Source organism: Elgaria multicarinata, chromosome 22 (genome assembly GCF_023053635.1).
Source record: "Elgaria multicarinata webbii isolate HBS135686 ecotype San Diego chromosome 22, rElgMul1.1.pri, whole genome shotgun sequence".
NCBI classification, from domain to species: domain Eukaryota; kingdom Metazoa; phylum Chordata; class Lepidosauria; order Squamata; family Anguidae; genus Elgaria; species Elgaria multicarinata.
In genome coordinates, this window is record NC_086192.1 from 15859507 (window position 1) to 15884501 (window position 24995).

The 24995-nt window shown below is 47.8% G+C and overlaps 2 protein-coding genes across 2 annotated transcripts in view; both read right to left on the minus strand.

The window, feature by feature from the left end:
* Positions 1–573: 573 nt before the first annotated feature.
* On the minus strand, positions 574–14128 carry HSF5 (heat shock transcription factor 5). Its single transcript, XM_063146624.1, has 6 exons — positions 13438–14128; positions 7418–7789; positions 5290–5387; positions 3072–3602; positions 1783–1960; positions 574–655 (listed from the first exon to the last, which is right to left on the minus strand). The coding sequence occupies exons 1-6, from the start codon at positions 14126–14128 to the stop codon at positions 585–587; spliced, it is 1941 nt and encodes a 646-aa protein (XP_063002694.1). The 3' UTR covers positions 574–584.
* A 2046-nt stretch (positions 14129–16174) lies between these two features.
* MTMR4 (myotubularin related protein 4) overlaps positions 16175–24995 on the minus strand; it is a 43918-nt gene continuing 35097 nt past the window's right edge. Inside the window, exons 15-20 of the mRNA XM_063146728.1 lie at positions 23338–23508; positions 23094–23248; positions 21096–22344; positions 20301–20411; positions 19683–19771; positions 16175–18385 (exon numbers count right to left, since the gene is read on the minus strand). Coding sequence (XP_063002798.1) covers positions 18208–18385; positions 19683–19771; positions 20301–20411; positions 21096–22344; positions 23094–23248; positions 23338–23508 — 1953 coding nt within the window. The 3' untranslated portion in view covers positions 16175–18207. The remainder of the gene's footprint in view (positions 18386–19682; positions 19772–20300; positions 20412–21095; positions 22345–23093; positions 23249–23337; positions 23509–24995) is intronic.

Sequence of the window (24995 nt, forward strand, 5' to 3'; positions counted from 1 at the left end):
TGCTCCATTAACATAAAATATCCAGCAGCTGTTCTCATAGGTGGGACAATACTTGCCATTGAAAAGGAACAAATGTAAGAAAGAAGAAAACTGCGTAATCACCTAGAATCAATGACCCATTCGGACCTGAGATCTTGTGGCCTCCAATGCCTTTGTGTTTGTTTGCGATGGTCCCTCTAAATTAATTGTGAACAGTCCCGCAGGGACAGGACATTGCTGGCTGCTGTTTGGAACACAGTGTAGACATTCCAGTGCAAAACAAGAAATGTTCTGCAGTTGGGACATCTCTCTGAGGATGCTAAGCTTTCCGGTTTACCAAGAGACCAGGTTTTCCGCTTTCAAGTAATCTGGGCACATAAATGATCACATCAGATGAAACTGACCAGTAAAATAATTTAAACCTACCAAAGAGGTATAGCGAAAACAATGGCAAGACTATTTACACTTGAAACGAAAATGAGCAGAGAAGGGGAGGGTTTGGTTAATAACGAGGGGAAAGTCCCCCAAGTCCTCCTGGAGTGGAAGGCACTGCTCCTTCTCTGGCTGGGCACTGCTCAGCATTTGCACATGTTTGCACCAAGTTCTCACTCCCTTAATTCTTCTTCCTTTGGGAAATGCTCCTGCTTGCAAGCCACATCCACTAGCAGATGTAGATCTAGGAAGAATGGAAAGGGCAATTCAATACCTTCTCTTAGGGACATGACGATGCAAACTATGTCTTCAGAGGCAGAAAGGAGTGCTCAGCCCTTCCCTTGCCAGTCACTTTCCCCTGAAACTTTCTTCCCCACATTTGCCTTTACTTTTGTGGGGTTCCGGACCCACGTTGCAAGTTAAACATGATTGTTGGGGAGGTGAGTTGGTCAGGACTTCGGTACACATAAAGTACGGTGTGATACGTAGCTTACCTCTCACTCTTGGTATCCGCAGCAATGTCTTTCATTTCATTTTCATAACTTATTAGTGACCAGGCCAGTGCACAGATGTAATTCTGTATGTCCCTTAATCATAGCTCCAGGGAGCAGGGCTAGAACCAACGGATGAAAATTGCAGGGAAGCAGACTTTGTCTAAACATTCAGAGAACTTCCTCACAGTAAGAACAGTGCAGCTGCCTGTTGCTGGAGGTGGTGCGTTCTCCTTTGCTGGAGATATATAAGCAGAGGCTGAACAGCCATTTCTCATTGAACCTGGTGGGGCGGTGCTGGACTAGATGTCTCCAAGATTCCTTCCAGCTCTTTGACTCTGTTATTCTAGGTAGTGGAGGCTAAGGGCTCCGATGTCAGTGGGGTGGGGAATCTGCTCTGGGTTTTGGTCAGAACCAATCAGAATGCTAAAGGAGGTTTGCAAGGTGCTTCTGGGCATTGGAGCCACCAGCCTCTACTGTTTCTAGGGTCAAGGGATCAGCAACAGGTCAGGGAATCCTGAATTCCTTCCCCCAACCTCTCCCATCTCATGCTCAAATTCTCCCTCAAGCTGCAATCCTATACACACTTTCCTGGGTGTAAAACCCATGGAAATCAATGAGGCTTACTTCTGAGTAGAATTGTGCTGCATGGCTCTTTGACAATGACCAGGGACTGGAACCAACCAGTGTTAACCACAGCACCTTGCTATTCAGGATTCTTAACCTGCTACCAACCATCATTTCAAACCTTGGTTGGGGTCATTGGCTTTGAAGCCTGATGAACAAATAGCTCCAAATAATTCAAGAAGCTGAGGAAAACCACATCCTACCTGTGCATCCAATGTAATCTCAACAGACTCTGAAAATCTGCTGTTCTTACCAGGGGATTTGCCCTTCTGTGAACTGCTCCTTCTTTCCCTGCATTTGGTTTGGATGGATGAAATGGACTCTTTGGCACATTTGCTGAGAGGACCCACCTCCGAAATGAGGAAGCCTATTTGCTCTGAAGACACAACTGTCTCTGGTGGATTTGTCTGACACTTGGTATTGGAATCCTCCTTTTAAAGAAAGCAAAATAGATAAATAAATCATAAAATGTTTACATATTTATTTATTTTATTACATTTATATACCGCCTCATAGCTGAAAGCTTCTCTCTGGGCGGTTTACAACAGGTAAAACAGTAAACATTAAAAAAAGTATACAAAATTTTAAAACCATCAGAAACATATAGACAACAATATAAAAACAACATTATCCATTTAAAAACAACAGTTCTGGGGTCCGTTAAAAACAAACTTAGCATTGTTCAATGCCTTTAAATGCCTGGGAGAAGAGAAAAGTCTTGACCTGGCACCTGAAAGATAACAATGTTGGCGCCAGGCGAGCCTCATCGGGGAGATCATTGCACAGTCGGGGGGCCACCACCGAAAAGGCCCTCTCCCTTGTTGCCACCCTCCGAGTTTACATTTCTCTGCAAGAGAATGGGCGATTTATTGCATGCTCGTGATTGGCCGCTCATGGAAGTTTGCGAGTCCTTTACATGATGCTGTCAATCTCATGATTTCTCCCACGCTTTCCCCCATTTATTCCACTTTGAAAAAGGTTGGAGATAAGCTGAAATAAACCTTAATGGTGCGAGATGAGGAGTGTGTAAATCTGGCATTGCACTATAATTTGGCCACTAGAGGGAGATGGAACTCAATTGCACTGTCGAGAGGTCACTGTCTAAAGGACAGCGTAGTGAATGCGGAAGGACTCCAGTAGAAAATCTCCAGGTAAGGACGCAGTTCCCCCCTCCCCTTAATGCAGAGACCCCCAATGACTGGCCCAAGGTTATCCAGTGAGAGCTCTGTGGCTGACTGAGGTTTTGAACATAGGTCTCTCTCTACTCTGTGTCTGGGCTCTTAGGCCACGCTGTCTCTGCCCATTACTTCTCTCAACAAGACCCATACAGTGTTCTAAATATTCAACTGGTACATGATGCACATCATGAAATATTTGGGACAATATAAACACTATTCATAACTTTGGGAAGCAAGTACTTGACACAGCCGTTAAAGATGTTACTTTGATCCTAATTATAAATATTGCCTTGCCACAAAAGAACATTTGGGTGAGGTTATCATTGCAGAATATGCCTTAGCTGGGCACTGAGCAAGCTCATACCTGCAGCTGACTGAAAGGAAGTTCTTCCCGTACAAACATCATAGAAGACTGTGCTGAAGATTCGTTCAGCTGTTCTTTCAGCTTTGCTTGTGTTTGCAGTGGGCCTGCAGGCTGCTGCACCATTTGTGCTGTAGTGTTCTCCACAGGTTCGGTGGTGTGGATAGTGTAGATAAACTCTGGGGACTGTGGCAAGGAGCATGCTATAGCTTGATCTGACTCTACCACGAAGGATGTGATATCTGAGCCCACAGGTGTCAGGGGTTCTAGGTGGCTGGCTTGACTGGAAGAAGGTGCATCACTGTTCCCTGGATTAACTAGCAACTGTTGGCCTCGGCTTGGCTGCGAGGAGGGACACTGGTTCTCCACTGGCTCCACCTTGACCATTTCCAGCTTGGGGGATGAATGCATTTCATCTACAATCTGGAAAACAGCCTCCAAGTTGACTTCTGTCTTCTTGTTTTCATCAGATGCATTGCAGGACCAATTAGAAGGCAAAAATTCAACTGGATATGAGGACTGCATTGGTGGATTCTGGTAAAGCAAACACAATGGAATGAATGTATGCCTTCTTCTATTATTTATTTATTTCAAAGATCTGGGTTTTTTTCCCCCAAAGCAAGTGAACCATCAGCTTGGCTCAGTCAGATATAATTCACCATATTGTAGGAGACGAGGGGACAGAAACACCTCTAGTGTCTGGTGGGTTTCCTCATGTTAATCAAAATCAGAATGGTTTTACCCTTTGACGCCTTGAATATGACCGTTTTCTTATAGACATAAATGGAATCAAGTTGCATAGCCTTGCTTTCCCCAGCAATGTCAAGTTTAAAATTTACAAATACAATGGATATTTATTTGTAAATTAAAAGCAAGTCACTGTTGAGCAAACTTTTGCAAAAAGCTAAATCTGACAACACTTAACGACTACAGCATGTAATTTTGTTTTTGCCTCCTCCTCCTCTTCCTCCTCCTTTTTCTTCGGAATCAATACTGTGCATTGACAACTTTTTATAGTTCAAAGTGGTGTTCTCCCCACCACTCTTCCATAGAAGAAAGGCTGTAAATAAATTAAAGAGTAGAGGCTAGCTATTATTTGTATTTGTTTGTTTTACGCTGCATTTATTATTAGCAGTGCTCTAGTACAGATTCCATTTGGCCAGGGCTTTTAAAAACTTTATTTTTCAGAAATAAATGGAAAAATCCCAAAATGTATGAATTATTTACACTGGATCTCTTCTCGATCCTCCAAGAGTGCAGGACACAGAATAACGGGCTCAAGTTAAAGGAAGCCAGATTCCAGCTGGACATCAGGAAAAACTTCTTGACTGTTAGAGCAGTACGACAATGGAACCCATGACCTAAGGAGGTGGTGGGCTCTTCCACATTGGAGGCCTTCAAGAGGCAGCTGGACAACCGTCTGTCAGGGATGCTTTAGGGTGGATTCCTGCATTGAGCAGGGGGTTGGACTCTATGGCCTTGTAGGCCCCTTCCAACTCTGCTATTCTATCATTCTATGATACTATGGGCTGGTTTGTATGATCAAAATAACCCTCCAACAGCCCATGGGTCATTGGAGGGTTGTTTTCCATTCCACTCAGGTTCGGAAGACACAACAACCTGTGCCCAGTGATTATGGAAATCTTTCCCTGCACGTGCCACAATTTAAATAAGCCACTGTTGCTTAAATAAACAGCTTACTTTGGATGTGCAAACCAAGTCATTGTTTTGGAGCCAAGTAGATTAACATAAAACAAGTACTCAAAAATAGCCATTTCTTTAAAGTTTCAAATAAGTTATTATACAATCTTTCTGTAACAAAGAAACTACATCTAGAAACTTTTAACATGTATATCATTCTACAATGATACAGAAAAATACAAATGTTAACCTTTCCACTTATTTTTCCATTGTGCAAGTAAGTAGCTTCTAGTGCTGTTGAAGTAATTCAACAGCAGCAAAATATATACCTCAATAGACACATGGGTCAGGATCCAAAGACACATTGAACTTGTTTTGCATGCCTGAGGGGGCTTTGGTCTTGAGCTTCTCAAACAGCAACTCCTCTATGTTATATAGCAAGCCACTTTTGAAATAGAGGAGAGTTTCAAAAACAAGTTGTGATATGGCATGTCAAAAGTGCCTGCTTTTCAAAGAAACTAAGTCAGAAAATGCACTGGGCATACCTGAGGCGGCCTACTGGGCTTACTTGTGGACTCACCTGAAAATAACTGCAGTGTGTATAGGTTGAGGCTGTAGGACTACCACAACCGCTTAAGGGGTCCATATGGGTAGGTGGAGAGCAACATTGTAATACAGCTGGAATGAAAGAAAGACAAATGTAGACAGTAAAAGGCCTTCCCAGACGTTTTTTTTTTTTTAAAAAAAACTCTTCTTGATTGTATATTTAATATATACTGTCATTCTGCTACCTCCAAGCTAACACCAAGAATGCAATATTCTTATATTCTGTCTGCACATTATGGAGCAGGAACAGCCCTACTTAAACAAAATTACAGGGAGGTGTGCCTTTCTTCTTGGAAGAGGAGGAGGACACAGCCTGCAATGACCTAAATAAAAAGCAAAAGGGTTTGAACAATGGCAGGACACTCTTGCCAGAGAACGGGGTAGCCTTGCTGAAGTTTGCTAACTCTTTTCATGTTGAAAACAAGCAGTGCCTTGCTTCAGTGGCACATGGCCTAGCTTACTCGAGTATGGCAAGACTCGACTCAGGGCTTGTTTGCACATCACAAAATGTTTACAAAAGATGGTGTCCCACAGGGCAGATCTCTCCGTCCCAAGTTGACACCTCAGACCCACTGCTTATGGCCAATTCACCTGGCCCAGTGCGAAAGTTGCTTTTAAGTGAGGAAACCAGAAGAAGATAAGGCTGCAACCTGCTACTCTGCTTGGCATGTCTCCAAACAGGCTGCTGCAGAGAGATGTGTGAGTCAGGTTGTTCCGCCTGCATTCCTCCTATCAGAGGTTGGATGGTCTGTCCAAAATGCAGCAGCCTTTTCTCTGAGCCCCCAAGAGCTGATCTGTGCATGCAAACCTTTTCCCATTATTCGACCCAATTTATACATGCAGGATTGAGGCCAAGAGCTAGTGACAAGCCCTTGGCCTCAGTAGGTGAGTTGGAATTTGAACTCAGGCATGTCTCTGTGCACTGAAATGCACTTTTCAATGGGATAAGGAAGAATGAAACTGTCAAGCACGTTTCTCAACGGACATACATTTTGTATAAACTATGTGACTGATCTACACTGAATTCCTGATGAAATTGCAATTTGTGACATCTGTACATGTTGAGAGATGTGCATATGTGTGTGGGTGGGTGTTTGTAATATTATATACACCAGAAGGTAATGCAGGAGCCATGGGTCCCCACAGCAAGCTTCTGTGGCAGATGTAACTTTTTAAATTCATAGGTATGTGCTTCAGATGTCATGAAGCTTGTGATGTGGACCCCTAAACATGAAACACATGAAGCTGCTCTTAGGCTTAATTCATTAGTTGAAACATTATCGTTTTCTAATACAATTTAAAGGAATTAAATGAATGTAAATGTTTGCCACATGTTTAGGACCAAGTTGCAAGACTGTAGTGGTACCCATCGTTATTCTGTGTTGAACGGAGCCGTATAAATTCCAGAGCAGGGGCCACCTCAGTGGCAGCACACATACTTTGGATGCCAGAGGTCCGAGGTCCAATCCCTGGCTCCTCCAGTTAAAGGAACGCAGACTATGGAGAGCCACCATTAGACAGTGTAAACAATATTGGTCTGGACAGACTGATAGCCTTAAGGCTGCTTCCAAATGGATGGCTCCTAGTGCGGGGTGGAAGACCTATGGCCCTCCAGATGCTGTTGGACTCCAACTCCCATCGGCCCCATCCAGCGGGGCCGATGGGCAAATGAGATGGGAGCTGACGTCCCCAAGATCAGGAGGGCCATCAGTTCCCCATCCTTGCGCTAGCAGTAGTTGTCTTTGCTCCTCCACTGTGACAAGCAGAATTGCAATGGGCTTTCTACACTCCTGGGGGAGGGTGTGTGTGGTGTCTATGGGGGGGTCCTGATCTTTTTCTATGGGGACACCCATTGACTGTGCAGCGCCGATTACCCACCATATCGCTTGAATTCTACGCAGGGATACACAGCAGATACAAGTACAAATCTACATTTCAGCTACTGCAGATCAGAGATTACTGGCGGCAGGGTGGTGACCCTTCCTGTGGTTGCTGCTGTTAAAATGACCTTGCTGATCTACCTTCTGCCCGCCATCACATTAAAGCGCTGGATTGTTTCCCCGCCCCCCGCCCTGAAATAAACTAATATTAGAACATGTTACCTGTCGGGTAGTAAGCTTGGGAGTACGGTGATGAAGCTGCATAACTGGTATATTTCTGGGAAGATGTGGCCATCGTCTGTGGCCCTTGCTGAATGTGCACCGATGTAGCGCTGGGCTGCAGAGTGTAAGTTACTTCTGTTGGAAACCTCTGAAGTACAGGAAATGGAACCCCTTTGTCTGAAAAGGTTGGTGTCTCCACCTGCCCTGGAAGCATCCCGAGGGAATTCTGCCATGTTCTGGGAGGAAGAGGAGTCTGATCTGAACCTTTCAGTGGGAAAGTATTTTGGCTGTGAGATGACGGTGACAGATAGGAGTAAGGAGATAAATTCTCTCGCCGAAAAGAGCGGTGAAACTGTCCTAAAGTCAGTGGTGCTGCACAGGGAGAGAGAGAGAGAGGGAGGGGAAAAGAGAGATTCACTAGGTTATCATCTGTGGCCAGAGCCTTAAGGCCTGATATGTGGCACAGTAACTTCTAAGCACATCTGCCTCAAGATTAGTTATTAATCAAATTTCACAGCAAGCAATACCCAAAGAAGTAACTCCACTTTGAGTCAACAGTCCAGGATTTGCTAAGAAAAATTTAGAGTGGCACTCAGCCTGAATTTCCAGTTCAGAATTCAAAAATGCCATTTGGATGGCAGGACCATGATGCCAATAGACTGACCTTGCCAAAATATCTCTGTTGTGTGAGCTGCTTGACTATAAGCTCGATTTTGATACTACACTAGGACAGAGGCGCCTTGTATATTCGTTCATGTACACATTTATATCCTGTACTTGGAAAAAAAACTTTCTCAGGATGGTTTACAGCAAATAAATATACATCGTCACCATCAGTAATTCAATATATAAAAATTTTAAAAGATTGAAAATAAAAGCAAAACAACAACAAATAAAAACAGATTAAAATCCATAATTAAAAGATCTGAGAAAATTAAAAGGCCTTCACGTGGCACCAAAATGATACAGCGTGGAAGCCAGGTGAGTATTCTACCCAAGAGACGCTTGTCTGGTGCCTACATTGCAGTGTTTTTAGCACCAGGTGAAGAGCTTTTTATTTTTTCCAGGGTGCAATCCTATGCATGATTAGAGAGAAAAGAAGTTCACTGCATTGCCCTAGCCAGCCATGCTGGCTGGAGGAATACTGAGAGTAGTAGGACTTTTCCCTGCCAAAACATGCATAGGATTGTGCCCGGAGTCCTTCGGTTTTAAAAACTGCATTAGTGCAGCCGTCCTCCAGGTTCCCTTGCCAAATGAGGCAAAGTGGGTGGCTACCAAGAAGAGGGCCTTTCCATTGGTGGCACCAGTTCTGTGAAATGCCCTTCCCAGGGAGGCTCGCCTTTTACCTATGCTGAGGTCTTTGGGGTGCCAGGGGAAGACTTGTTTTTTTTTTTTTAATTCTCCCAGGCATTTTAAGAACTGTTTTTAGTGTGTTTAGATCATAATACTTTTAGTTTGTTGCTGGTTTTCCTTTTATGTGTTTTAGTGTTTTTACTCCTTGCTGCTGACATGTTACATTGGCTTTATTATGTGCTGTTTTATTGTTTCTATTTTATATTTTTAATGTATCATACACTGTCCAGAGACCATGGGTTATTGGGCAATTCAAAGTGCCATAAGTAACTAAATAAACAGGTTGCCACCCACCATAACTCTGATGGCCTCAATTATGACCTCAGTGCGCAGGTAGACTCAGAGGAAATAAGTGTTCCTTCAGGTATTCCTGTCCCAAACTGTGAAGAGCTTTAAAGGTAAGGGACTAGAACCATCCATTGATCTGGAAATGGACAGAGGCCAGTGCAGCTGTCTAAGCCCTGGCAAAATGTGTTCTTGACACCCTGCCTGAGCGTGCAGCCTCACAAAAGTCTTTTTGGGAAGACGTTTCCAAACTATCCTCATAGGCAATCCTATATGCAATGCACTACGGGACTCTAATCTGGATTACTGTAGATTGGTGCACCAGTAAGCCTCCTTCTGGAGATCCCAGATACCCTTGTTACATCATATTTGGATAGTTGTAATATATTCTACATGAAGCTGTCTGTGGAGAGTATCTATGAAACTACCTTTGGTCCAGTTCTGCACTCCACGCTTGAATGATTCAGATAAATTGCAGTAAGTTCAGAGAAAGACAACAAAGATAAGCAGGGGACTAGAAACCAAATCTTACAAGGACGTTCTGAAGGAACTGGGTGTCTTTAGCCTTAGGAAAGGAAGACTGGGGTGGGTGGGGATAAGGTAGCACTTTTCAAAGTACCTAAAAAGTTGTCACACAGAAGAGGGCTCCAACCTGATCTCCCATCATCCAGGACTGCAGGATAAGAAATAATGGGCTTCAGTTATAGGAAGGTAGATTTCAGCTGAACTTCAGGAAAATCTTCCTAGTGGTCAAAGCAACTGCCTGGGGAGGTGGTGGGCTCTCCGTCCCTAAAGGTTTTCAAGTGGAGGCAGTGGACAGCCATCTGTCAGGGATGCTTGAAACTGGATTCCTACACTGAGCAGGGTGTTGGACTCGATGGCCTATATGCTACCCTCCTTCCAACTCTAGGATTCTATGAAAGCAGCATTTTGCAGGAAGGGGTGGTGGTGGTATTGGGAGCATGTGATTCTCTCATTGAAACAACTGGACTAGCTTCCAATTGGTTTCTGGGCTAAATCCAGAGTATTGCCGATGTCCTTTAAAGCCATTCATGGTTTGGGGCCAGGATATCTGACGGACCACATTCTCCTATACAAACCTGCCTGCCTACTAAGAACAACTGACACCCTCCTGTGTGTCCCAAATTGTACAATAAATAAATAAAAAACGAGCAAACAAATAAGAATAGAGCAAATAAATGTATATCTACACAGCTAAATTCAACCTGTTTAACCCGCTGTTGCTGCTCAAGGAATCTTATAAAGTGTAGTTCCGATTGTGCTTTCAGACTCTTCACAGAACTACAGCTCCCAGAGTCCTTTGAGGGAAACAAGGAGGTTGAAACGTACAGTGCACTGTAGATGTTTCGTTAATTGTATGGACAGCACCAAAAAGTGGCAATTACTTCCAACTAATTAGTCACGGACTGAGCAAGTGTTGGGGGAGTGGAGGCATGTAAATAAACAGAGGTGACCCCTGCTCCTCATGGAAGGAGTGTCTTTAGCCAAGGCACTGCAGCGATCAGATGTGCAGAATGGGAGGGGGAAGGAGATGGAGCACACACCCCCCCCCCAGCTTTATAAATTCTTTTTAGCTGGTCTGGAACATGTCTTTGCAAGCAGGTTGGCTTCAGGACTTCTTCTCCTGCCATTCAATAGTTGCTTATGGATGCCGTGGGGCTCCAAACGTGTGTTTGTGATTATAGATTCAGAGGGTTGTGGTTATTTGGGAGTTCATCTGAAGCAAAAGCAAGCTTGGGGGTATATGGTGAATGAAAGGAATGCCTAGTTCTGAAAATATTTTCTAGGAACAGGGGCTATGCCGATTACAGTAGGATGTACGTTCAAACCCCAGCTAGCTACTGGGTATGTGTGGGGAACGTGTGGGTGAAAATGTTATGTCCACTTGTGATACCAGAGTGCTTTCAACTTTCTCCACAGTCACTGAAAAGGCGCCACATGCAGCAATCACATGGGACCAAATCTAAATGCCCGAATTCAGTAATGTTAGATAGTAATGTTCATGGGTATGAGTATTTCGTATCACGGACTGAGTAACCGCCATCACTGCGCAGTGCGCACACATCTCACCCTCGATTTCTGCCGTGCACATTGGAGCCAGGACATTTGCGTGTCTCTAGAAAGGGGCAGAAACCTGCATTTTAAAATTAAAACCTTAAAGACTTTACACATTTATAACGGCAAAAGCTTTTGTGGACTGCAGACGACTTCACCAGATGCACGAAGTGTTACCCTGAGCTCCAAGTGTGTACATACATTCATATTTGGAGGGGGGGGAAAGAGTTGTAAACAAGGAAGTCAGAGGAAATGGAAATACTGAAAATACAGTGATAATTACCTTATTTACAGTGGCCATTCACAAAATAACACCACAAATAATATAAATAAGGTAATTACCACTGTTTTGTACCTTCTGCATTTCAATTCTGACCTGTTTACAATTCTCTCTTCCTTCCCGTGTGTGTATGTATACACAGTTGGAACTCAGGATCACCCTTCTTGCAATTTAAGAAATGGACTACAATCTACCAAAGCTAATGTCATGCTAAACGTGTAAGGCTTTAAGGTGCTTTTTTGCATGTACCTTTATTCCAAACTAATAAATGTGTTTGTTTTGAGGTGTCACAAGACCCTTTCTTGTTTCTGTGACCCCGTCTGGATGCAGTGAAGTGGATTAAAAGGGGCCACAGACAGCCCAATCCCTGCCTTCCCCGACCGTGTGCCGTACAGATGACTTGGACTGCAACTCCCATCATTTCCACAGCTGGGCAGTGATGGGAGTTGCCGTCTAACCCATCAGGAGAGCAGAGCTAGGCTAAGAGCGGGTGGGGCAGAAAGTCTCCAACCACCCCAGCTGTTTTGGACTTCAACTCCCAGCATTAGTGCCCCTTGGCCATGCTGGCAGGGGATTCTGGGTGTTGAAGTCCAAAACCTCTGGAGAGCGACCTTCTGCCTGCCCTTGATTTAAAGTCACTTAAGGGAGCTATGTGCTGCTCACAACGAGTCTTTTGGGTGTGAACACCGGCCCTTTCCTGGGCCAGATTTATTTATTTTATTACATTTATATACCGCCCCACAGCCGAAGCTCTCTGGGCAGTTCACAACCTACACTAAGCAGGATATAACACTTTGAAACGTTTTGAAGACTGTATAGGGCAGCCTTCCTCAACCTGGGGCGCTCCAGATGTGTTGGACTGCACCTCCCAGAATGCCCCAGCCAGCTGCAGAGGCCACCAGTGAGGGAGGAAGCAGCAGCCAGGCACCTCTCCACCATGCCTGGGTCCAGCTCCAGCTGAGAGCCCCCTCCCTCCTGCTGTCACCTGTAACTGCTGAACTTTCCAACTAAGATTGTAGTGCCTGAATTTGCTTTCCTTTCCCCCCTCCTCCTCCTCTTCCCTCCCAATCCCCTTTCCTTTTGTGTCATGTCTTTTAGATTGTAAGCCTGTGGGCAGGGACTGTCAAGAAATACTTTTGTAAGCCGCCGTGAGAGCCTTTTTTGGCTGAAGGGCGGCATAAAAATCCTTAAATAAATAAATTTTAAAGTTTTATTTAAAAACTTCCTGACTGTTAGAGCAGTACGACAATGGGACCAGTGACCTAGGGAGGTGGTGGGCTCTCCCACACTAGAGGCCTTCAAGAGGCAGCTGGACAACCGTCTGTCAGGGAGGCTTTAGGGTGGATTCCTGCATTGAGCAGGGGGTTGGACTCGATGGCCTTGTAGGCCCCTCCCAGCTCTAGTATTCTATGATTCTATGACGTGCAGAACATGGACTGATGGGCTCAAGTGTCAGGAAGCCAGATTCCGGCTAGACATCAGGAAAAACTTCCTGACAGTTAGAGCAGTACGACAATGGAACCAGTTCCCTAGGGAGGTGGTGGGCTCTCCCACCCTAGAGGCCTTCCAGAGGCAGCTGGACAGCCATCTGTCAGGGATGCTTTAGGGTGGATTCCTGAATTGAGCAAGGGGTTGGACTTGATGGCCTTGTAGGCCCCTTCCAACTCTGCTATTCTATGATTCTATGATTCTATGAAATAAATAAAACACATCTGGAGCGCCTCAGGTTGAGGAAGGCTGCTGTATAGGGAGTGTGTCCTGGGCCTCAACAGTTGTCACTACTGTTATAAACCATTATAAAGCAGTAGTGCAGATTCTGCCCTGGGCAGGCCGCGTGTACTCCAGAGGCGCACTCTGCCCGTGCCCCAAAAGGTGCTCCGGCAGCAGCACTCTGCCCATGCCCCAAAGGCGCTCTGCCCATGCTCAGGAGGGCCGAAGCGGAGTTGCTGCTGTTGGCCAAGGCTGCTGCCGCTGCCGCCGCCTCCTCCTCCTGCTGCCGTCTCACCGGGCTTGGGGCTGTCGTTGCTCTTGGCCGAGGCGTTGGGCGCGGCGGCCTGCCCCGCGGGGCTGTTGTGCGGCTGTGCCAGCAGGGCGTCCCCGCCGTGCAGGGAGGTGCTGAGCAGGCGCTGGAAGCGGTTGGGCGGCCGGCTGGTGACCTCGAGGCCGGCGGCCAGCTTGGCCTTGTTGGCGCTGGTCAGGCGCTTGAGGTGCACCAGCAGGTCGGGCCGGTCGCGGCGGAAGTGCGGGCTGTGGAAGTGGTGCAAGGGCCCGCCGGGGCCCGACGGCGACGGCGACGACGACGACGACCCGCCTCCGCCGCCGCCTCCGCCTCCGGGCGGGCCCAGCACCACTTTGCGGAAGCCGTACAGGTTGAGCTGCCGGATGAAGCTGGTGAAGTTGGTGGTCTTGAAGAGCTCGGGCGACGCCGAGGCCGAGGGGGAGCCGGAGGAGGAGGAGGAGGAGGCGGCCGCGGTGACGGAGGCCGCGGCTCCCCCGTCGCCGCCCGGGCCGCCGCCCACCGCCACGGCCACCCCGCCGCCTCCGCCCGCCGCGGCGCCCAGCAGCTCGGCCTCGAACAAGGGCTGGTCGATGAGCAGGCCCTCGCCGCGGGCGTCCCAGCGGATGGAGCGGAAGCGCGGGCTGTTCACCAGCCGCCACAGCTTGGCCGGGAAGTTGTTGGGGTTGATGGGCGCCGCCGAGAGCAGCGGGTCCTCCATGACGGGAGCGGCGGGGACAGCAGGGAGGCAGGCCGCGGGCGCAGGGGCTCTGCTCGACGACGACGCCTCAGGGTGCAACGGACGGCGCGAGGCCCGCCGGCTTCTCCCCAACGGACGACGCCGTCAATCATCGCCGCCCGCGGCCAGGCAGAGCCAGGCGGCCGGGCAAGGCCTGGGGGGCCTGAGGCGGCGGCGGAGGCGGCCTGAGGCGCGCGCACCGGCCCGGCCCGGCCCGGCCTCTCCCGCCAAAAAAAGGCCTCCACCCCCGTGGAACGAGGGGCGTCTTCGAAGGGGGTTACAATAAACACATAAAAATCACCTCACGGGCTTCTCTTATTATTAATCATCGTCGTCATTACTGTCTGGCCTAAGTGGAGTTTTTTTTTAAATGAATAAATTAATTTGCCTCACGGTCTTTCTGCTCCCCCACCCGGCCACCTGTTAAATGATGGAGGGGGGGTGGGGGAAGTACATCTGTCTATCTATCTATCTATCTATCTATCTATCTATCTATCTATCTCTAGCTAATCTATATCTCATCTCGCTCTAATCTATCTAATCTCTCTCTGATCTATCTAATCTCTCTAGCTATCTCTATCTAATCTATCTCTATAGCTATCTAATCTATACCTAATCTATATCTCTAATCTATAGCTGATCTATCTCTAATCTATAGCTATCGATCTAATCTCTCTCTCTCTCTAATCTATATCTAGCTATCTCTATCTAATCTATATCTAATCTATATCTCTATAGCTATCTAATCTATATCTAATCTATATCTCTAATCTATAGCTAATCTATCTCTATCTAATCTATAGCTATCTATCTCATCTCTAATCTATCTCTAGCTATCTCCATCTAATCTATCTCTATCTCTATAGCTATCTAATCTATACCTAATCTATCTATATCTCTAACCTATAGCTGATCTATCTATATCTAATCTAATCTATAGCTATCTATCTAATCTATAGCTATCTATCTCATCTCTCTCTAATCTATATCTAGCTATCTTTATAGCTATCTCTATCTAATCTATCTATATATCTAATCTATCTATCTCTATAGATATCTAATCTATATCTAATCTATCTCTATCTCTAATCTATAGCTAATCTATCTCTATCTAATCTATCTATCTCTATCTATCATCATCATCATTTATTTCTTACCTGCCTCTCCGATTGGATCGAGGCAGGGAACAGCAGCAAGCATAAAATACATAAAATAATGATTAAAATTATATAAGTATAAGTATGATAAATAAATAAAATAAAAAATAAAAACTGTAAATTAGGTGGAAGGGTAATTGAGAAATTAAGGGGCATTTCTGGCATGAAGAGGGTGAAAGAAATTCTCTCTCTCTCTCTCTCTCTCTCTCTCCTCACCCCTAAATGTTTTTTTAGTGAAATTGTAGTTGTTATTTGTATTTTTGTTGGTATGTATTATGTTTGTATGATGTGTGATGTTTGTTTAGATGTTGTTGGAAAAAATAAAAATGATGAAAATCGAATAAAATACTGATTAAAAACATCCTAAAAGTATCCCTATCATCTACCTCAGGGGCGTCCCCATTTACCCAGCTAAGCAAATTTCTTCAACATTACCACTATTGTTCTCTTCCCCCGTTGAGGGGCAACACTATGATGATTTTAATATTTATTGGCCTCCCGTTAAATGTGGGGACAAGGGTTTTAAATTTATTTATTTTTGCCTCTGCCCCCCAACCCCCCCGGTTGAATAATGAAGGGAAAAAGCATTTTTTAAATCAATCAATCAATCAATCAATCAATCAATCTTCCTGGGGAGCAGGATGACTGGGGTGAAGGCGGCTACCAGATGACAGGTTTGCAGGAGACCGCGAGAGGAAATAAACGTAATGTACCAATGCTTCAACGGTTTTATATAAGCCACGTTTTTGAGTTTTGCCTGAAAAGCGCATTTTTTGTGTGCTTGGAAGCAACCCTTCAGCTACGGGCTATTATTATTATTATTATTGAAAGAGGCTGGTCAAGGCTAAATAACAAAGGCCCAACACAGCAGCACTAATATAGAGATTTTATTCGACTGTATTGAATTTCTTACAGCACATTGTTTGTCACAAAGCTATTGATCTGATTTTGGAGTTGGTATTTTTTATTTTTTTTTATTTTTATTTTTTATTTTTTTTTGCCTTAAGACAGTGACACAAATTCATGAGAGCTGAAAGCATTTTTGATTAACCACGGCTGACTTGAAGGCCCGTTGCGCGCTCTCTTTTCATTTTCAGATTTTTGTTTGTTTAGTTTTACATCTGTGCAAATGAGCTGAAAATGGAACCCAATCCGAACACCCCGCCCCGCCCCGCCCCGCCCCTCCTACCTACATCATTTTGTACAGACAATGTTCGGAGTATGGCAAAATCAGAGATCCCAAATCTATGAGGGTTTTGCTCCCTGAAAGAGGCCGGAGGGCGATTCAAGGAGATCCCGTGTCAGAGGAAGATGCTGGCTTTTAGGCTTATGGCCAAAAGCAGGCTGAAATGTGGAAGGTATAGCAACAACATGGCAGACAGAACCACTAACTCCGCTGAAAGTTTTTAAAAGCAGCCAGGGATGGACCGCTGGAAAGGATTCACTCTGGGTGTGGAGAAAGGATCGCATTTTCAAGTCCTTGAGACCAGACGCCTTGGCCCACCCTTCCTGCGTGGCGTGTGGATTTGGCCAGAGCCTCTCATAGCCTTGTTCATTCTGTAGTCCCTTCTAGAGATGGATAAAGTGGCCGTAAACACCGGTCATGAAGACCTGTGGAAATTTCAGCAGCATCTCACTCCCCGCCCACCCTTCTAAAAGGCTTTTGATGCTTGTTGGGATGGAAGTGGAAGTATTAGGGCAAGGTGACTGCTAGAGTTGCCGCAGCGGAACAACTATCAATCGGGAAATCCATTTCCAAGGGCGGATTTCATTTGATGTCAGAATGAACGGGGGGAGCGTTCTCGCAATGAGGATGATCATCACTGTCTATATTGTCCCTTGAACATTCCTGAAAAACAGGACCGGGGGTTGGGGGGGGGGGGAAGAATCTCTCTTTTTGCCCGTGTTCCCCGCCTCCCTTTTATGAAACTGGCAGCCCCCCCCCCCCACCCCCAATTTCATTCTCCAGACTACGGTTTTTAAGTGCAGAGAAATAACATTAGCAGCATTTTGGACTGAAACCCTCAAGCACACTTAACAGCACATTCCAGGAGGTAAAGAAAACCCACACGGCCTGCCCTCCAGGCACCAGGTTTTCGGGATAAAGAGCAACCAGAAACAGGGAGACACAAGTGCAGCATAAGGGAAAGGGAATACACACTGTGGCATGGGTAGAGCGAGGCTCAGGGTGTCTGTCCTGCAAAGACACCAGTTGGGAACCGGCTGCCCGACACCCACTGCGGGCAGGAAGTGCAGCAAGCCAAACTCAGCTCTTGTTTTCCACACGCACAACAGCCCGGCCGCCAGGACAAAGAGTCCGTTCCTTGAAGGAACACGGGGAAGGAGCAGAGGTAAGACTCCCCCCTGCCCTGCCCGCTACTGGCACAAGTGCTGGCCTGGAGCCGTCCCGGGGAGTGGCTGGCAAGCCGAACACGACTGACACACATGACTAACACAGCCAGAGCAAACTCCTGCAGATGTAGCACTCCGGGCCTGCGTTCTTCTTCCTTGCACAATTCAACCTGCCTGCCTTTGTGTGGTGGGGGAGGAGAGGGTCCGATTCTGGTCATGCCTGCCTGCCGCTTTTCCGCACAAAGCAATGATCTGCGCCGCATCGCTCGCCAACCCTCTGAAGAAAGACACGGCGGTCTCCAATTCAGCCTCAGGTCTTCAGACCACGAAGAGTACCGTAAAGAGGGGCCACGTCACGCTCTTTAATCCAATTTCCTCATCTCCAATACACGGGGCACCAAGTGGGAGGGGAATCGCCGACAGCGCGTACAAGGCTTGGCGATCAAGTGCTGCACGACCGGCCTCCTCGGCTGCAGCAGAGGTAGCCCTGCTGTCCTCCCAGTCCGCACGGTGAAAAAAGGCCAGGCTCCGACAGGTTCCCTCCGCTGGCATTCAGCTAGAAGCTGTGGCAATGGGCTTCTTCAGATGCTGGCTCATGAGTTCCCTGGCACGGGATACCTGGATGTGATCATAACAGGAGTTGCAGACGAGGACCGGGTCGTAGAGCTGCTGGTCAGGAATGGGCAGCTTCAGGTGGCAGCAGCCAGCACAGAACACGTTCCCACAATTCCTGGGCAAGGGACAAAGAACACACGAGGACAACAGTGACCCCGGGGCCAAAGTGGGCGGTTGGCATGTGGCGGATCTTGTCCTAAGAGACGCGGGGTGGAACGGAGTCAGTGCTTCTAGAAACTCTTAGCACAAGGCTCGGGGTCCCAATCCGCCCCTCCGGGATTCCCCAGATAGCCACACACCCTTCTCCTGACTTTCCCTTAACTACCAGTCGTTTGGTGGCTCTCAGGTTTTGGGAAGTCCCCCCCCCCCCATTCTTAAAGGCTGAAATGCTTCTCCTATGACTGGGTTACTGGCGGCAGGAGCTTTAAGTTGCACAAAGCTGGCTTTCTCGTCTCTACCTCTTTTGCTTTGGCCCCAACTATCCCTAGGTTGCGGCCTCTGAAAGCGTGTCTGAGGCCGAATCTGGCCCTCGGCTTGAAAGGCTTTCGCCACCCCTGTGGCTAAACACTGCTGAGGTCTCTGCCTGCTCTACGTTAAATCAAGCACAGTCACTTTGGGCTTTCAGGCTGGTGTGTGCGTGTGCGTGTGCGTGTCATATGTGAAAGAACAAACCCTACTGGGACAAGCGGTGCTGGTAGGGTGACTGGGCCTAGTGCATGAATTTCACATTGCGCCTCACATTTGCGATGCACTCTTTTTGCTTGTGAGTGGAGATGAAGGAACCGTGGCTTCCAGAGAGTGTAGGGAATATCTGCCCACTCCAGCTTTGAGTATTTGGACATTATAACAGCAAATGAGGATCACGCAGCACACTTACTAATTAGTTTATTTGTTTACTTCCTTTTCTTTCTTTTTCTCTTGCTAGGGGACTGTTCTATTTTGTTGTTGTTGTTATATCTAAATTAAATATATATATATTTAAAAAAATACCCTCCAAAGCTGGGCTAGAGCTGGAATAGTGGCCTGCTACTACTTGGTCCTCAGCTCCTGCACAGAAATCTCTTTCCCTACTTCACAGCTCATTCCAACCGTGTTTACAGCACCCAATCCTTGCTTCCTCATAGAATGACTTCTCTGACCCTTCCATCCTTTTGCCTTCATGCACACTGCCACAGCCATATTTTGTATATCACCTATCATTTTCTTTTGGCCCGTAGTACTACACTCTGGTCAATTGTATCTTAATGTAGTGATCCTTAAACTGTGGTTGATGGACCCTCGGTGGGCCACGGAGTACTTTCAAACCTCCTCACCAGTATTTTGTTTACCAGAAATATTTGGGATGCCGTTAACAAGAGAGGGAAAAGAGGGAAGGAAAACACGGAAGTGTTGCGGCAAATGCCGCGCGTTACCTGCAGTGATGCCTGCGTTTGGCTAGCCAGAACTCACAATCACAGTTAAAGCAGTGTGAGGCCATGTGGTCCGGAACCCAGCGCGTGACCTGCGGAGAAATCAGGCAGCAACGTTTGCTTAGCATATTTAGAAGATTTGTTTGGTGTTCTGAGCGCTTGGCACTTTTGGGGAATGGAGTTCAGCAATCAGGAAATAATTCAGAGTGGGACTACGATGACAATGAGAGGTGGGAAAAGGCAAGAGACAGGAGGAATGTTTACCCTGCAAGAAGGAAGGATATATGTTGATATATGTTGATCAGAGCAAAATTGTTCCTTGAGTCAACAAGGAAGGAGGAGGTACAAATTAAAACCCTGTACTGTTAATAAAATCCTACATGAACCCAGATTTGGTCACTGCCAGAGGACATTCCACTGATCTCACCCAGTGAGGGCTGTTCTTATGAAGAGTTGACTTAACAGGGAGGTGGGCGGGGCAAAAAACAGGAAAACAAAGCGATGGACTACGGAGCTTATCTTACATCCCATCTTATTCTATCGCTATATACTGTAACAACCTGCTGACAAGCACTAGCTGCTCCCCGCGTCAAGGCAGCCACCCAAGGAGATGCGACGTACCTCAGTTTCCCTTTTGTCGACCGGCTCCCAGCTCGCTTCAGACAGACAGTCTTCACTGTGATCCGAGTAGAAGTCCTCATTTTCACTGCCGTCCGATTCCTTGAGGCAAGTCTGCAAGGAGGGCCGTGTCAGCCGTCAGCTAAGCTTTATGTCCCCACACGCATTCCCACCTCTCTTGAGCCTCGGCCTCCCCAAAGCGAAAGGGGCATAGTCTCTTCCGCGGGCTCCTCGAACGCGGCCTTCTATTCGGTTGGACTATGATGCCCAATACTGCCCGCACGGACTGGCAGTGGCTCATCAGGGTGTCAAGCGGAGAAAGGGCTTTCTCCAACGCTCGCTATCTGATCTTTTCCACGCCAGGGAGTACACCTGGCACCTCCTGCGTGCAAAGCGAGGGCTCCCCTACTGGGCCAGCTTCCCTCTCCAGCTGCAGAGCAGGGGAGTGGTGGGGAATTCTGGAGAGTTTCCCTGTTGGAAAACCGAGATCCAAGAAAGGAACAAAGAACCCCCAGGCCTATGGCAATGTACGCGGGGACCTCACGGTGTCCCACCTGCGTTTTGCTTAAGCCCCACAGACCTACCTTTGAGGCAGGGATATGTATGTATGTATGTATGTATGTGTGTGTACTGATTGCCTTTCAATCCCTTCAATCTGCACTTCTACGCAGCCTCCTTTAACCTCGTGCCCGTCAGATGTATGTTGGGCTGCAACCCCAACACAACTGGAGGGCACCAGGCGGGGAGAGGCTGTAAGGCCAGGGGGAGCACTCGGAGGGCCCGTGGGCCGCCACTTACAAAGTCGTCCTCGTAGTCCATCTGTGGTTCAGCCGGAGGGGCGTAGCAATGGCGGATGTCCAGCCGCAGCTGCAGCTCCCGCACCTGCCCGCGCAGCTGCTCCACCTCTTGCTTGTAGGTGGCTTCGATCTGCCGCAGCCTGTGCTGGATCACGTCCGTGGGGAAGGGGAGGCCGTCGTCGTCCAGGTAGAGAGGAGGCGGCGGCACCGGGGGAGGGCTGTTTGGGGGCAGGTGTCTGGAGCCCAGCGCCTGCTTCCAAGGGCAGGGCAGCCACAGCCGGCTGGATTTCCCGGCGAGGCTTGTGCTGGAATGGCCAGAGCAGCCCGGGGGCTTCAGCCCTTCTTTCAAAGGCCACTGGCCGCTGAGGCACAGTCCAGCAGCCCACAAGTGCCGGCCGCTCAGCCGCTTGTTACAACAGCCGTAAGAGAGGAGTCGCCGGGGGGCCCCGTCACCCCCAGGAAGCGAAGCCCCCAGGCCCTGGAAACTCTCCCAGTTGCCTCCCAGGAGAGAGAATTCACTCGTCTGGCTCTGAGAAATCCCTTTTCGCCACAACTCCGGCGGCCCTTTCCCTGCTTGGCGGACCTCTCCCTCTCCGCACCGGACGCTGCCATTTGGGCCGTCCTTCTGCTTCTCTTCAGCATCCTGTTTTGGGCCACTCGGAGTGGGTGGGCTCCAGTTGGGAGCGCTTGCTGATGGCTGGAGGGAGGGGCCTGGGCGGCAGGGTTCGACGAGGTCCCAGGGGCTGTTGGGTTCTGGGCCAACGCCTTTCACATGGTTGCAGGGAAACTTTTCAAACGGCTCTTCTGTTCTGGTCGGATCCTCGGAAGGTTTCTGTCGCCCAGCAGCGCATGGAGCTGGGAGCGGGTCTTCTGCCGCTTCTGGACTCGCTTCGCTTACTGTTTCGACCTCAAGAGATGTGCTGTTCAATTGCCGAGAGACCCTGAGGTCCGGTAGTGCCTGTGACTGATCGATTCTGTGACCATCAGAGCTGCTACCGCTGGCATTCCGTGGGGGATGGAGTTGCTGCTGCTGCTGCTGCTGCTGCCGCCACTCAGGGACCTGAGCTGGTCCCTCTACTGTGCCGTCTTTGCCCGCCAACATCTCCTCGGCATTGGGGTGCCTGGGCTCCAGGCCTACCCTCATCTCCTGACAGTGGTTGTTCAAGTTCGGATCACTCGATGTGCGAGTCAGCAGGCTGCCAGGGTCGCAGGCTGAGAGAAGGTCGTCCATGGATCTTGTCTTTGGTAACCTAAAACCCCCAAAGATAGTTCAGGCATCAGAGAAAGGACCAGAAACAGGAACAGGCTCTCACACACATGCACACACAGGGGATTGGTGTCACTCCTCTCTTAACTGGAAGCCTGTCAGCCGTTATGAGCACTGGGAGAATTACAAGTGTTTTTGTCAGGGCTAAAGCAGCTTCTACTAGTCTCTTTCCCAGATGTAAATGCTCAGGACTTTGCTGAACAGGAAAATATCTGTTACTGAATATCAGTAAATATGTGGAGAGGAGAACTATCCAGGCAATATGATGCACCATTTGGCATTTCAAAATGTACCTTACAAGGTCTCGCCCCACCCTGCAAAATTACCCTGTGAGTAATTATTGCCTAAGTGGAAATATTCTTTCCTGATCCGTTAGATTAACATGACAGACCCCTGGCCCCTCAAGTAAATGGCGGTATTTACAAGTAACTCTTTTAAGGTTTATAGAGCAGTGGAAAACAATGGAAAACACAAGTGGATAAATGACGAAAACGGAAGCACGCAGGGGCCCGACCCACCGGGGGTTTCTCTCGCAGAAGCCCACTAGGGTCAGTGGAAACTAGGCAAGGGAATGGAAAGAGTTGGGGTGCACCATACAGATAGGCCCTGATGTAACAATGCAACGTGGGCATCCTTTGAAACCTTAACCTTGTACAGCTCCTAGGGCTAGGGCTCTTCGTTTATTTATTCCCTTCCCATATCACCCAAAAGCCGAAGCTCTCTTTGCCTTACCTGTCAAGAGACCTGCTGCTAAACTCCTGGCTTTGTGATCCAGAAGGCAGGTAAAGGTCCATGCCCTCTTCTCCTAGAGGGCAGGGGGAGGATGTTGGGAGATACACCGCCGTCCAGAGGTGCAGCGCTCGGACATGGCACACCGGATGCAGCACCTGCCAGGAAAGGCAGCGGGAAGCAAAGTCAGGAGCAGGCCAGGCCACCGTCCCCCTCCCGGCCAGGTACACGTGAGAATCCCACTCACCTGCTCATTACCAGGCACATAGAGCAGGTTATGGAAGTTCTTGTTGCCGGCTCTCAACAGGGACCAGACCGAGCAGGTGCGCTTGGCAATGTTGTGGACCTCGCGCTCACAAGGGCTGTTTCCAAGGAAGGTCCCATAAAGGCAGGAGTAGGTGTGCTGCACCAACTTCACCTGTGGCACCGAGAGAAACACGTTAAGGCTTTGGGTCAACTCTCAGCGGAGCCCTGTCTGAGAGAGAGTAACCATATGCTTCTGAGATGATGATATTATTATTATTATTATTATTATTATTAGTATCCCGCCTTTTGCCCAATGCTGGGCCTCAAGGCAGCCTTACAAAGTTTAAAATATACATGGGGGGGGGGGGGGAGAGGGAAACAAAACCATAAACAATTTAAAAATACACAACAAAATTATAAGACATTAACATAGATGGAGAGCCAGATTATTCTCCAAAGGCCTGCTGGAACAAAAAAGTTTTAGCCTGCTTCCGAAAGCCCATCAAGGAGGGAGCCAGCCTAGGTTCCCCGGGAAGAGAGTTCCAGAGCACCAGAGCAGCCACCGAGAAGGCCCTCTCCCGTGTTCCCACCAAGTGCGCCTGTGAAGATGGTGGGACTGAAAGAAGGGCTTCTCCAGAAGATCTCAAAGCACGGGCAGGCTCATAAGGGAGAATACGGCCTTTCAGATAACCTGGACCCGAGCCATATAGGGCTTTAGAGGTCATAACCAGCACTTTGAATTGAGCCCGGAAACGGAACGGAAGCCAGTGGAGCTGTTTTAACAGGGGAGTTGTCTGCTCCCTGTAACCAGCCCCGGTCAACAATCTGGCCGCAGCTCTTTGAACCAGCTGGAGTTTCCGAACACTCTTCAAAGGCAGCCCCACGTAGAGCGCGTTGCAGTAATCTAATCGGGATGTAACTAAGGCATGTGTCACCGTGGCCAGGTGTGACATCTCTAGGAACGGGCACAGCTGGCGCACTAGCTTTAACTGCGCAAATGAACTTCTGGCCACCGCCGAAACCTGGGCATCCAGGCATATATTATATATATATATATATTATTGTATACTCTGCCATGAGCCTCTAGTAGAAATCTAAAACTAATAAATACATAAAAGAGAAATGAATGTTTGTGATGTCTTTGCAAATTTCTTGGATTATTATATATTATAGGCCTTTTGAATTCAGACGACTGATGCCCACGATGACTTAGGTATGCTGACATTAATGCTGCATGAAGAGAGGGAAAACTGTACTACATTGTTACACACAGTTGTTATACACAACCCTGGACTCTTTGGGACTTCTTCCGTAGTTTAGGTATTTTTCAATAAAACAACTGTGGTACACACTCAACGGCAACGTTTGCACATAACTCAGGTTGTCTGGCTTATTCTGGTACGGTGAACGAGCCTGGAAGGTCCTGCTTTGCAAAACCGGGTAAAACTAACCAGAAGATATTAACTGAACTTGGCATCCAAACTCAGACAAAATGATTTTGTGTGAGCTGAGAGAAACACACGCCTTTCAAAGGGCTTCAAATTTAGAAAGCTCCGTCTAATAAAGAGAACGTCTTTATTCTACAGCAGCCTCCCCAACTGGGTGCCTTCCAGACGTGTTGGATTGCAACTCCCATAAGTTGGGAATTATGGGAGTTGC

Coding starts and splice junctions, on each gene's coding strand:
- HSF5 (XM_063146624.1), bottom strand. CDS start 14,128: ATGGAGGACCCGCTGCTCTCGGCGGCGCCCATCAACCCCAACAACTTC. Junction 5,388..7,417: donor CCAAGCTTACTACCCGACAG/GTAACATGTTCT, acceptor CTTTCATTCCAG/CTGTATTACAATGTTGCTCT. Junction 656..1,782: donor ACAGAAGGGCAAATCCCCTG/GTAAGAACAGCA, acceptor CATTCTTCCTAG/ATCTACATCTGCTAGTGGAT.